Raw genomic sequence first — 14,039 nt, forward strand, 5'->3', positions numbered from 1 at the left:
TTCATCACACATGGGCGTGATAGGAAAGGTGGAGCCAAGAAAATGCTCAGAAGCAGTACTCAGGCAGCTTGGCCTGCGCTCTCCGAGTGCCATTCTAGTTTATATTACTATTATTGTGATTTCTAGTATTTATTCCTCTGTCCTTTGCATGTTGGACAAATGACCTTATGGCCTTATATCTAAATACAACAAGTAATTCTCAGACAAGTAGAATAGCTGATCATACCAACAAATGATACATTTTACAGATTATTTGTAATTATTTCATATTCAACTAATGAAGTCCTTTCAGACAACACTGAATAAACCAACATGGTCTGATTATTAGAAAATAATTTATTTAAAAAATATACATTTCATATATAAACAAAGTTTTACAAAGTTTTTGCAACCCAATCATTACTGTGCCAGATGTGCTACCTGCACGTAGAAGAAAAGGTAAAAAGACTAGTAATACTTTGACATTTTGGGAGATACACATTTACCGATGTACTTATTTACATTATTCATACATTTCAGTTCTATTATAACACTGCTTTGTTGAATACTCAATTCTGATTGGTCAACCCCGGCGTTCTACGGTCTGTTATTTCTTTACAGCAGACCGTTGCCATGTACAAGTATGATAGACCGTTGCTATGGGAGCAGTTCTGATGTCGGATTCTGGAGGAACGTTTCCATGTGACATTATTGATTTCTTAAGTAAGTAGCCGGGTCATTGTTGTGAAATAAACCTCCTGTCGGGGTTTATTTCACAACATTGACCGGCTCACTGTACATTATCCCTTACTTAGCGTATCCTCTCTCTCTCACTCTGTGCGGAAATGCAGTATTAAACGTAATCACCAAGATTAACTTCTGTTAGATCATTGTGTCTGACTTGTTCTTCTTCTGTACCCTGCTGTTTGACCCCAGGTGCAAGGTCTTCGACACTTGTCTTGTCACATGTACCCTCTGATGCATCGCTTGCTGCTCTCTTTTCTTCCATTCTTTCCATCTCTAGCCTCAGTTGCTCTTTCTCGTTCAGTATCACCTCTTCCTCCTGGGCCTTCTTCTGCTCCTCACTCTCTTTCCTCTCTTTCTCAGCCTTCTCTCTTTTCTCCTGCTTCTTCATCTTCCAGTAGTAGACCAGGTTTTTCTCGGGGTAGTTGACTTTGGCCAGCGGCAGCTTGAAGATCTTGTTGGTCCCCGTGGTTAAGAGGAGGAAAGTGAGGGCAGACAGACAGAAAGGCCAAGTGCAGGCTGGCAGACCAAACTGTAGATGAAAGATGCATCACGTTGCTGTTAGTAACTTGTGTTTATTATGGGCTGACATGAAAATAAGAGTGAGAGAAAATGTGTTCTTACCGTGGACATGACATTGGCAATGCCTATGCCGAGGTATGCACAGAAAAAAGCTGTAGAGGAGAAGAAGTGGGATACCGTGAGATGACATTCATGTGCAGGCTGTGATAAGTGTGATCATTGATTACAAATATCTGGTCACTCTCTGACAATGTTGAGATGTCATGTTATCATCCTGCCTGGATTAGATTCCTTTTTGTAGGTAGTGTTTTTATCGTCCGGTTGTCTACTCACCACATGTGATGGCAAGCAGGTGCACCTGCCAGGTGAGCGCGTAAAACATTCCTCCGATGGCGATGCAGGCTAACACACAGTTGTATCCCCAGAGGCCAAAGTAAATGTCTCCAAAAGGCGCTGCCAGAGCCAAGCCTGCAAAATGATAAATCACAGCTAGTGTTACACGGTATACCGCTCCTAGAAAGGAATCGCAATACCCTGCTGTTAAAAATGGTACGATACAATTCTTCCTATGAGTTGTGTCGATGTGCAACAGCGGGGCAGTGTGTGTGTGTGTGTGTGTGTGTGTGTGAGAGAGTGACATTCTTTTCACAAATACAACTTTGATACAACAACACAGCTCTTTCTACTTCATCTGAATTTATTATCATTTTGTGGGTTTTTGTTTTGGAAGCCTCTCACCGTCTCCTGTGCTGCAGTACCACTGAACGGTTACTGATGCACCGTTTTACAAAATAAACCATATGAAATGCTGTTTAATGAGGGATATCTGGACGCAAATATGAAGTTAATTATCAAAGAAATCCCATAAACTCAAGCATAGGGGACATCAGATTACTGCATTCCATGTGCATTAGTTAATTAATACATTTTTACATTTTAAATTAATAATAAAACATTTATAAAATTATTCAAATTAAAATGTATATTATTATTATTCCATTACTTTTCCTGGTGTTTTAGGTTTTTGCCGTGATATTGTTTTAGTATCGAGATATTGGGGGGGGTGGGAGGGGTTATCATATCAAAGTCATAATTTTCTAACAGCTACCAAGGAAGTGCCAAGTTCAGTTTAAGGTTGGAGCATGTAAGGCAGCAAAAATACATTGTTTTGTAGTTGTTCATTGAGGTGAGACAGAATGACGTTTACATTCGCCTGCTGAGGTATTGTTCAGTCCACTCACCTGAAATCATGCCCACTGTAGATCCCAGGACAGCATGAACGCAGGTGATAGGGGAGGAGATGAAGAGTGAGATAATGAAGATTCCTCCGGTCCAAGGGTTGTCACAGCCGTAGACTTGGCCTACTCCCACAGGCACTGACATGAAAAGCTCAAGAGGTACAATACAGACAAAAAGGTCACATAGCTGTGGATCCACAACAAAGGTTGATTTACATCCCACATGTTTCCACTCATAATGCACTGATAGACCTGTCGTGGGGTGTTTGTAGAGACTGTGATTGATTTCCTTTGACGCACCTACACAACTTACACTTGCGTACGCACTTATGTAATGTGGGACAATGCATTATGTTGAAATGTCCTCAGAACACAGTATCTGATCTTGAAGAGCACAGCGTCTACAGTGTACCATCCCACAGAGAGGTGTGTTAAGTTACCCGCATAAACAAATCCCGGCCTGTCACTGACCTTGGCTACGTCAATTTCAGCCCAGGTGATGTTAGGCAGCTCCGTGCGAGGCTGAATGAGGACTTGGGGGAAGTGGTGGTTGAAGTGTCCGGTGGCGACCATGTGGAGACACACTAGGATGTTGAAGGGCAGGGTGAACACTGGCAGATCCCAGCGACTGTTGATAGATGCCAGGGCACTGGACACAATCGGGCTGAAACACGATACAATATCACCAGTATTAGATTTAATTCACATTTAACTTACACAATTATTTAAGTATATTTATTTAAATGTGTGCTTATATCTCAATCACCTTCATAGTTGCACATTTTGAGCATGACTCTCCACTTTACCAACATAATTAAATCATTGATTTGCTTTATGGCTGACTGGATCAGCAATGATCAGGCTAATAAAGGATCTAGAAGCACAAAGGGAAATGCTGAGCTGTGACCTCATAACATTTATATGGTCAATTTGTCAGTAAACTGATCAGTTTTGACATATTACATGTTGAGTTTTGGTTAATTTATCTACTTTCTTACATCTACCTCTCATTTCCTATGATATGAATCAACAGTATTATTTTAGCATTAGTCAGTGTAGTTGCTTACCACATCATGGACATGAAGATGTTGGGTAGCAGGAGCCACCAGTACCAGTCTCCTCGGTTGGAGAACACAGCCATCAGCAGACCCACCAGGATGCCGTTGTAACCATACAGCCCTGCAGCTATTGCACCCCTGAATGAAAAGTTATTTGAATTAATTCATGTTTTCCTGCTGTACAAAACAGTGTGAAATCATCCTACATAATTATTTCACCTTCTACTACATGTTTCATGTCAGCACACTCAGCTGGCCTATTGTTGTGATTGATAGAGAGTCCAAAAATGCATGGAGATTTAATGTAAATGAAGATACGGCGGACTGTAAAGTAAACTTTCTCTAACTAATTACGATTTAATTTATTATCTGTAACATCAGTTTGTTCAAACCTGCTCTGTTGCAGAATGAGGGCAGAAATGGTGGCAAAGAGTGTTCCCACGAAGCCGTTGAGAGCCCACCAGTAGTTCTGCAGGATGAGGCCACCAAAAATGATGAGGCCGCTTAGAGGGTTGTTGACGAACATCACCTGAGCGGCTCCACGCAAAACCCAGTCCAGCAACTGCAACAAGAAAAACTGCTCTGGAAGACGGAAAGAAAGAGCAGACAGAGAGCGTTGACATTTACCCAGAGCTGCTTGATCCCACAGTGAATGTTGCGCAAGCTTTAGTTTTCTCAGACTCTCAGTCTGGGACTGAGATAAATAATGACAGCGGTGGGTATATCTGTGTCACAACATGATTGTTCAAGTTCACAGTGGCCATATCTTATATGGACAACAGGTTATTCTACTGAAACAAAGTGACATTTTATTTATTTTTTTAATTTATTTGACAGGGACAATACATGTAGGCATTGTTACACTTAAAGTGCAACCCATGCAATGTATATAGGACTTCTAGCTGTAGCTAATTTGAAGACCTTGAGCCAAGCAATCGTTCTGAACGGCCGTTCACCCAACTCTTCTTCACTTCTCTGGAGTCAACACGAGCAGATCGCTAACTGGGAACATAATCGAACCAGAGTGTATTTCACCGGTGTGACCATGAGTAAGCTGCGACTCGAGTGTGTTATTCCCCCGATAGTAAGACGGTATTTCCCCGGTGTAAGAATTGATAATAACTTATAACACTAATAACATTACCACCAGCAAAATACTTCCTGTAATTAAATCCTTGCTCTACTTTATAAGCGCAGTGGTTATGTCAAAGCAAGCGACTAATACACCTATTTGGAAATTGTATTTCACCGATGTTTCTGACTGCGAGTAACCTCGTGTGTTAGGCCAAGCATTCGGCCTGTTCTGAACAGGCATGTTTTGAATGGGCACTGCACTAGTATACGTTATCTTGTTTTCACAGGGATCATGTTGCACATTGTTGGCCTATTTACCTCCTGTGAGTCCCTGTCAGTGGCACATACTGTACATGTTTGTAGATAGATATCATACTTTACATGCTTGTCTGTTACTTGCTTATTTTTGACAGACAGTTTGACAGTGACATTGTGCGGTCCACTTGCACTGTTAAACATACTCAAATCTGTCAGTGTCATCAGTGTATTCAGTATATATACTGTACTGCCCTTGTGTTGCTCAGTAAGAAATTAGATTTGACTTACTTTCCATCCATTTTCCAAACACCTTCATGTCTCCAGCAGTGTAGGAGACTCCCTTGAAGAAGCGGGCCCTGGCTATCTGCAGATTACTTGGCCCTGGCTGCTCAGGGTCCTTCTCCTTCTTGTCCTCCTTGGAGGCGTCATGCTCAGATGAATGGTCAGGGTGTGCCATCAGGGTCTGGAGCTCCTGCAGCCACCGTTACAGTCAGAAATGAATTAGAGAATTTAATTCCAAGGACTGTTTGAAGCATGTAAAAATGCACACAGTATCGAACTTTTACTGCATGTCTAAACTGTGAACACTGACTTACAGTGACGGTGGTGACAGGAAAGGAGGAGTCGGCCAAAATGGAAAAGTTGATATTCTTCTGAATATCCTGAGCGGTGAGAAGAAAAGGCGTCACTTAGCAGCTCATACAGTTTTCATCACCAGGGCTCAAAGGTCAGGATTGTCCGCTTGCCTGGGGCAAGTAAAATGCCACGTCTGTCTAGCAAATCTAGCAACTCATTTGCCAAGTTAAAATTAATGATGCTGATGGAAGTAGCTAAGGAGTGAGTCATCTCGCTTCCTTTTCATCTCTGTTGAGAGACGCACATGTGCTGTACCAATCGGGCAGTCGGGAGGAAATGGCAGGTAAAGACGAAGTTTATGAGGTGAAGCACAAGCGAGCAATTCAATTATCCTGGAGACAGGAGTTTAGTTGCGTGGCGAATGTGGGCGAAACTCCAGATTAATTTACTTAAATCAAGATTAAACATGACAATTTACTTTGGTCTTCATTGTTATTTGATAATCACTAATAAATAAAACAATTTGTATGGGGGCAAGTAAAAATGGACTTTGGGCAAGTAGATTTCTGACCCACTTGTAATATTAACGTTGACCCCTGATCACTATTTATTATAAGTAATAAAAAATACATATATTTTGTAAAATATTTCTACATTAAAGAAATGGTAATTGTCTATTCCAAATTATGATTTTTTTTGCTTTATTTACTGCATATTATACTGTACCTATGGTACTAACTATGGCATTGAATTTAATTAATCATCCATCAAAATCAATGCTCTACGATGAAGGAATAATATACTGTGGTGGCAGTTTCTGTTAAAACAAGACACAAACCAACGTAACAACTTGTCTTTCAGTGAATTTAATAAAAAGGCATACATTAATAACTAAAGCATCTGCAGATGGACTCACGAGCACAGCCACCTGTTGTGGACTGTGGCAAGTGAGCCCCGAATACAAAGAGTAGTCAGTATTTATACATTTAAAGCATAACACGAAGATAAGAAGAGAATGATAGAAAGTGTATCAATGCGTCAGCACACAGCAGACAACAGAGCATCACAAGACATAACAAGTATTTCAGCAATCTGTTGTTTGCAGTTACAGAGAACTAAAATGTCAGGTCACTGTCCGATGGTGACAAAGTTGAACATGTGAGGCCCTGAGATTGTCTAAAGGTACACTGTTAAACTGCAGATATGAAAATTGCCATTACAATACCTAACTTAACCGTAACCTTGTAATCTTCTTTAAATATTAGTTAATTTTATCAAACAGGCACACATTCATTATAGTAACATTTTCCCGTCCGACTGTGTCCTCCAGTGCTCCTACCTTTGTGCAGTGTGATCCAGGCATATGTCTCAGAATAGACACCGGCTACATGGGCTGCCAGCTTCTCTCAAGCTGTACTACGGAGGCTTCCACTGAATGCTTTTATAGCCACAGACAGACCACAGAGAAAACCCCTCCTCTTTTTTCATTTTCTCAGGAATCTCTGACACTCTGTAGACAATAATCTAATCTTTGCCACACCTACGTAGGATTTACGTATGATTTCACCTTAGCCTCTCAAACAAGAATGCAAAGTATCCTGTTCAAAGTTATTATTGCTGGAGATGGACAAAGGGATATGGACTGCCAAATACACAATTTGCAAACAATTTGAAATACAAAATATGTTTCCTTAAAGACCACATTAAGGTCTACATAATGTTATTCCCACTCAAAATAAGTTAAAACTCCATATGTCCATCTATAGAGAAACATGGATATTTCTGTAAATTATGAGGCCACTCCAGTGGAGAATGTGAGGAAAGGCCGCACATATAGTCAGTATAGTAAACTAAACATTTAGCAACTCAACTCAACAACAGGCATCTTTCACAAGACGTCAATGGGGCTGCACAGCTAGGGACACTGAGAGAGAGAGTACAAGAAGAAACTGACATGAGCCTATCACAAAGGATTCATTTACTGGGATTATATTTACTGACATTACAGGTGCATTCAGACGGGACTGCAGTTTTACTGACTTGTTACTGAATGTTTGTCATCGTTTTACTAGTAGTTAGTATGTTTGCGTTTAGTTTAAAATGGGAGTTAGACCGGTTTCACAGTTCATCACGGGATTATAATGTCAGAGGGTCAGAATATGGAACGACGGATTTAAGACGACTAGCCAGTTGCTTGAAATCAACACATTGCTCATTGCTCAGTTATTTGACTGACAATAAGTGACAGTAATTCTCAAACACAAATAGCACCTCAGATCTTTTTGCAAAATTAAATGCTTCATTCAAAACTTCACTATAATTTATAAAAAAACAATTTTGTCACCGTATGGCGCACACACAGTTCATACGATCTGACTCTGTTTGAACCAGTTACACACTGCTGTGCTCAATCTAAAACATTCTACTTTTTAATAATATAGTCTGGGATAGTTTTTTTTCAGAGATATTGTTAATGTGAAGTACATGAATATATTGACCAATCACAACTTCAATCTTGCGCCGATGTTGCCATCCATTGCTGTTGTAAACAAGTATTCACCTGTGTTTTTTCATAGTGTTGCATCCTGATTGATGAGTTGACAATCAAGCAATTAGGTGTTTTGCCAGGTTGCACAAGTATTGGCCTATTGGTCCGTGGGTGTAGCATTTTGAATGGCATTTTTTTTAACTGGAACAGATTGTCAGACGGACCCTTGGATAGAGTTCAGTCCAGTCAGCTAGTGGCTTACATAAGGTAACTGTTATTCAGGTGTGTTTGTGCAGGGCTGGGTTGTACATATGTCGGATGTGCTACGAAAGAATGTGATGAATGAAGATACCGCAGTAGAGTATGTGAGACAGAGCCACTTGTTTGTGTGAAGTGAAAGTTTGTGTGTGTGAGGTGAATCGATAGCACATCGCTATCCTGCTTGGTCTTTGTAGTCTATCGTGTGACGGTGAGACAGCACGTGGATGCGGGCGAGAGATGTGACCAGATTATCATAGTTTATAAAAATGCAGCACAGTGAGGATAACCTACGGACATTTCATACACCAGACGTAGGTCTTTATAACACGGACCCTCCTGCCAAAGAACATTTCAAATGGGGGGCCAGGCTGGGGCCACATTAGATTTTAGGGGTACAAAAAAAATGAAGCACAACTATTACATACCTCAGGAGGTAGAGGGGTCATCCACTAATCGGAAGGTCGATGGTTCGATCCCCGGCCCTGCAGTCTACATGTCGAAGTGTCCTTGGGCAAGACACTGAACCCTAAATTTCTGTGAGTGTGCGTGTGAATGTTTATCACTCCTGATGAGCAGGTGACACCTTGTATGGTAGCCTTTGCCACCAGTGTATGAATGTGTCAGTTTGAATGGATGAATACTGGCTTGTGTTGTAAAGCATTTTGAGTGGTTGCTAAGACTAAAAAAGTGCTATATAAGTGCAGTCCATTTACAACCTCCATAGGTTTGGTTCTCCAAAAGACTAACGATTAGGGGTGTCGATCACTAGTTTTATCACGATACAATATTATATCAGTTCTTTAGACAACAATACAATATTTGCTGTTATCACAAAGTCTGCCACAATATGATTTTGATTTGATTCAATTCAGGGGCCTGCGATCGATATGAGACGATATCATACGCCCATTTAACACAATCAGTTACATTTATATCAACTCACAAAAAGCAACTAAAATATGATTTGTCAATTTTATTTCTGAGCTCTGTAGGAAGGAGGTGCGCTTGGACGGAAATGATGACACAGACGTGCCATGGGAATTTCAAAATAAAGACAAACTTAAAGATGACGATACATTTATTGATGTTTTCACTTTGCATTCATGATATTGGATCGTCCATCATTGTAACGATACATCGATCCGGATCGATGTATCGTTACACCCCTATTAATGGTATGCATATAACAATAAACACAATATTACTCATTCAGTGCTAATGTATATTTTATCATTGCTATGACAATTTCCTCTATGTGGGGATAAATCGGGGGTGAAAAATGTACGCAAATATTTGCCACAGTTAGGGGGGGTAGATGGGTGGTCCAGGCTAATATTACGGGGGAACTGGCCAACAGATCATGCGCTTCAGATATCAGTGTTACTGCCAGACCCTGGTGAATGTCTCGTCCTGGACCTCACTGAAATCAGTGCTTAAGGAGTAACTTAAAGGGGAACAGCACAATTTTTTAAATATTTATCCCCCCTCTGTTTAGTTGGACTTCTATATTCCCTCCTTTTCCCTCCTTATTGTGCTCGGCCTTCATTCTTTTTAACTTCCTGTTCGTACAGACACATTTTATGGAAGAGAACTGTGCTGAACTTTGGTGTTAGCGTCCTGTTTTCACTGTTTGGACAGACTTGTTTTTATGCTATATTTTAGAGTATAAATGCGTTTTTACTTCAACTGTTCTTTTGTACCGTCTCAGTGACCCATCCCCTGGATTTTAAAGAACCTGAACAAACTGGAGCCCTAGACTCCTTCTAGGTGCTGTTGTTGCTGTTGTCGGCTATTTTATATTGCATATTCCCCCCCTCCCCTATTGGACTTGACATTTATGGTGCCTCTCTTTGGTGGAACTGCTAACAACTCATAGCCATCTGTAAATATTTATTCTGTTGCACTAAATTATCATCATCACATGATATCAAAGTCACATTATCATAAACAGCAGACACACACATGCACGCACACATACACGTACAGATGCATAATGCGAGCGCAGAGGGGTACAGTATGTTTGTTCCTTTAGCATTTATATAGTCGTTAAACACAATTACAGTATAGTTACAGAGCTGATGAGCAGCATTGATTGCTCCTGCAGACATCTAGTCATCGCATCGAAGAAGGAAGAGGAGTAGCCTGAAAGAGATTTCCAACAATTTTTTCAGACTCATTATAAGAGGAAAGAAGAAAAAACAGCATTGTTGTTTGTCCTTCATCAAATCCTGAAATAGTTTTAGGCCACACCAACTACACCAGTGTTACTTCTAGTACTTCATGTAAACACTGCTCAGTGAAAATACTCTTTAAACAGTGAGCTCTTTCTCTATTCTGATAAATACAAACATCAAAGCTCCTAAAGAAACGGACATTTAAAGTCTTTATGTCATTTATGGAAGCTGTTGAGTGACAGGCAGTTTATCATGTCAGTCCAGTCACCCGAGGCAGTTATTGAATGAACCAGACTTCAACCTTCGTGTTTTACTGATGTACACCTGTCTACCTGGAGACAGGTGTAGAAACTCTTGACACACTGATGAGGCGTCACGTTTTACTGCTTCAGTATTACGGAGTGGTGTGTGTGTCCGGTAAACAACATAGACATGTATGGAACGCCATTTCAGCATTAGGGTCGCCGAATAAATTAGCAGAATTTCTTCCATAGTCTTTTATTTAAGATGTATATCTGCAGTACACCTTTGAGCCACATGAGGGAGCCTGAATGTTTGTATTGTTCTGATAATTGGAGCCTACTTATAACATTGACTCTAATATGAAAGGCTAGCGTACATTAGGTTTGTTTAACTGATGAGAGGAAAAAAAGAGCCTGTTAACTCCGCCTAATTGTATATTACTTATTTGAAGGGAGGAAATTAAATGAATGAGATAGTCTGTTAACTCTGCCTAAATGCATTTATTCAATTTAGCAAACGTATATCTCTTCAACATGACTGGTTTACCTATTCAAGATAATACAAGGTGATGCAGAATTTTAGATAAGGATTATTGTGAACTGGGTCGCGATGGTTTGTCATTTTTAACCCCAGAAAAAAAGTTTGTGAAACACTGGTTTAGACGACATTAAAATGTGTGTTAAGAAGAGACCAGTTTGGTCTTGGTAACATATTTTTACACATTAATGCAACAAAAATTGACGCCTTAACACGTCAAGTAGATTTTCTACGCCTTAAGACGTCCCTCTTTTTTTTTTTTTTTCATTTTGGTGATTACGCAAATATCTGTCACAGCCAGCGAGTTGTTGTCTAATAGGGGTGTTAGACAAGAAGTCCGAGGCACAGCGATTTTTTGGCTATTGCTGTTCCCAGACGAATAGTTGTGGAGCACACAAGCCAAAATATTAGGCTAAGCTGTGGCTCACCTTGAGTGCCTGTAGTTAACCTCGGTTTTTTCACTTGAGTGATTTCCTTTTTATACATAACCTATTTAATGAGTGTTGTTGGAGCGAGTCTGAGATCCAAGATTTTCATATTTGCATACAGTATGGCAATAAATAACTTGAAACCTAACCGATTAGATTGTATTCAATGATTTACAGCATGTCAAGCTTCTGTGACAAAGTTGTAAGGTTCAAGTAGCTTTACATGGGAGTTATGCATGTCAATGGTACACAGAGAATCCGGAAAATCTGAGCATTGCAGCACAGCCACTTGAGCATCAATGGCCTCTAGAAGAGTATGCTGACAGTGACATCTAGTGGAAAGATAAGAAATTACACATCAACTGTGTCTTTATTTCCCTCCTCTCCTCCATGATCACTTGACCTGTAGACTTCACACTGGATCAAACCAACAAATCCCTCTGGATTCATTCTTCTTTAAGCAGCTTCTTCACTACAGACTGAGGAGGTTTTCTCGTAGATAACACACAAACTCTCGCAAAATCAAACTAATCAGACCAAGCTGCATGCAGGACCAGACGCTTCTGCCCTGACTTCTTCAGAAAGAGATCTGACGAGAACGAAAAGGCAGCAATTCAGTGTTTTCATGCAGCTAACTCACCCTCATGCACACACAAAAAGGACGGGGCTACAAAGTGTGCCCCTATGCATGTGTTTGTTTCTGTGTGTGTGTGTGTGAGAGATGGGGTGGTGGGTGGTGAGGGGGCTCTCCAGCCTCTGCCAGAGTCTATGGAACCTGATACTTGATGACTCCCCATCACAAGAATGTGAGTTTCCTTCTCTCGGAGCATCTGGCCCGACGCCCGGCCACATCTCCATCTGTGTGTTTGTGTGTGTGTGTGTGTGTGAGTGTGTTACTTGTTACCATTTGCCCCTTTTTCAGAATGAGCGGCCTCTTTCAGCACAGTGAGACATTCTTTGTATGATGGTTGTCTGATTTGTTTTCTTACTGATCTGCTAACGTGCTGTCACTTTAATTTGCAACTTTCCGTCTGGAGAAAAGGGGTTGATTCCAGGCTTTGAGCTACAGGGGTCTAAATACAGGGGACGGACACTAAAAGAAGACAGCATCTAGGTGTTTGTTTCCAGGACAATACGTGCTGTTATTTACCCACCCACCCAAGGGTAATGTTATGGTCAGAGGTGATTATGTTTTGTCATTGTCAAAGGAAACTCCCTAGACAGAGGTCTAACACGTAGAGTCACACCTATGAATATAATGTATCTGCTGACCTCCAGTGGTTTTAACTTCTCACCTTGCTTCAGTGAGTGTCCTTCAGGGTGTCTCATTATATTTTGACGCCACTGTGTGGTCATAGGTGCAACAGACTTGAAGCTTTTGACCAGAGATGGCGGTGAAACGCTACCTCTCAACCTAGTTGCTCTTCATAGGTGCTCTATATGATATTGAGAGCATTAATATAGCAGCAAACCACCATTTGCTAGATCAAGCTTTGCAAGAGGAGTAATGTCTACCTGAGCAGAGAATGACTTTACTCTCCCTCTGTGTGTGTTGTAATCTGAGCTTCTCCGTCCGGGCCAACCACATGTGCTTTTAGTGCATGTTCGTGCATGTGAGCGTTCCCCACTGGCTAGCTCACGGCCGCTCTCATGTGGCGGTTACAGCTGATAACACCGTCCCGAGCAAAGGCACCGTTGCAGAAGCGTAGCACCTACCCTCCGGTTCCCCCCCAGGTTAACACTGTTAACTCTGTCAGCGCTGTTGCATTCACTGTTAGCACGGTTAGCTGCAAGCCGCCGGCTCAGCCAACACCATGTTGAGAGCCGTGTAGAGGCAATAGAATTGCACTCAATCTTGCATTTAGCACCTTTTAAGTTCATGTCCTGGGAATGAGGTGAGTGGGTGAATGAACTGGGCAAACTTACACAGACGCAGGATAGCCCCAAAATACTGCATGGACAATATTAAAATGCTTCTGTGAAAGGAAAATGCTTCTGCATTCTCTGCATTTTTGCACCTTGTAAAAGTAGACATAAATGGTCAAATATTTGAGCTCCTTTTCCTCTTCAGGTGCTTTAAAACACCCTGACACTGGAGAGAGGATAGATGTCTGCTGCACTTTGTTACACCTTACTCTTGTTGTCTTTGTAATTAGATATAAATAATATTTAATAGAATATTTTTATGCTGTAAAACACCTGTATGTGTAAAAACATTTATCCTTCATATATAACACAGGATGATGTCATTCAGGTGTAATAACGCCACCAGTTAGTGACTCACTCAACATCTATAAAGCTGCTTTACATGTGACATTTAAATGAAAGAGTAAAACATTTAGTCATCAAACCGCTCAAGGGAACAAAGGACTTTCAATAAACCCACATAGAGTCTTACAGTATGTTAAACATCTAAATAAATGTCACAGAATATCTGCGGCCTAGTCATTCTCAGGGAG

At 40.8% G+C, this 14,039-nt stretch overlaps 1 protein-coding gene across 2 annotated transcripts; it reads right to left on the reverse strand.

Annotated features, from left to right (window-relative positions):
- Positions 1-464: 464 nt before the first annotated feature.
- slc14a2 (solute carrier family 14 member 2) lies at positions 465-8,129 on the reverse strand. 2 transcript variants are annotated; one of them, XM_037776950.1, is made up of 10 exons: positions 8,010-8,129; positions 5,470-5,535; positions 5,162-5,345; positions 3,934-4,123; positions 3,551-3,679; positions 2,955-3,147; positions 2,487-2,634; positions 1,579-1,713; positions 1,348-1,397; positions 465-1,255 (listed from the first exon to the last, which is right to left on the reverse strand). In XM_037776950.1, the coding sequence occupies exons 1-10, from the start codon at positions 8,127-8,129 to the stop codon at positions 833-835; spliced, it is 1,638 nt and encodes a 545-aa protein (XP_037632878.1). In that variant the 3' UTR covers positions 465-832. The 2 variants fall into 2 exon arrangements, with proteins under 2 accessions (XP_037632878.1, XP_037632879.1); XM_037776951.1 differs by lacking the exon at positions 8,010-8,129 and adding an exon at positions 6,789-6,898.
- Between the last annotated feature and the right edge of the window lie 5,910 nt (positions 8,130-14,039).

This window comes from Sebastes umbrosus, chromosome 8, assembly GCF_015220745.1.
Source record: "Sebastes umbrosus isolate fSebUmb1 chromosome 8, fSebUmb1.pri, whole genome shotgun sequence".
In the NCBI taxonomy this organism is placed as follows: domain Eukaryota; kingdom Metazoa; phylum Chordata; class Actinopteri; order Perciformes; family Sebastidae; genus Sebastes; species Sebastes umbrosus.

What these genes read in the sequence shown, in the direction of transcription:
- slc14a2 (XM_037776950.1), bottom strand. Translation starts at nt 8,129, where the DNA reads ATGCCATTCAAAATGCTACACCCACGGACCAATAGGCCAATACTTGTG. An exon ending in CCTGCTTGCCATCACATGTG is followed by an intron (nt 1,398 to 1,578) that starts GTGAGTAGACAA and finishes TCTCCTCTACAG; the next exon opens with CTTTTTTCTGTGCATACCTC. An exon ending in TTGCCAATGTCATGTCCACG is followed by an intron (nt 1,256 to 1,347) that starts GTAAGAACACAT and finishes TTTCATCTACAG; the next exon opens with TTTGGTCTGCCAGCCTGCAC.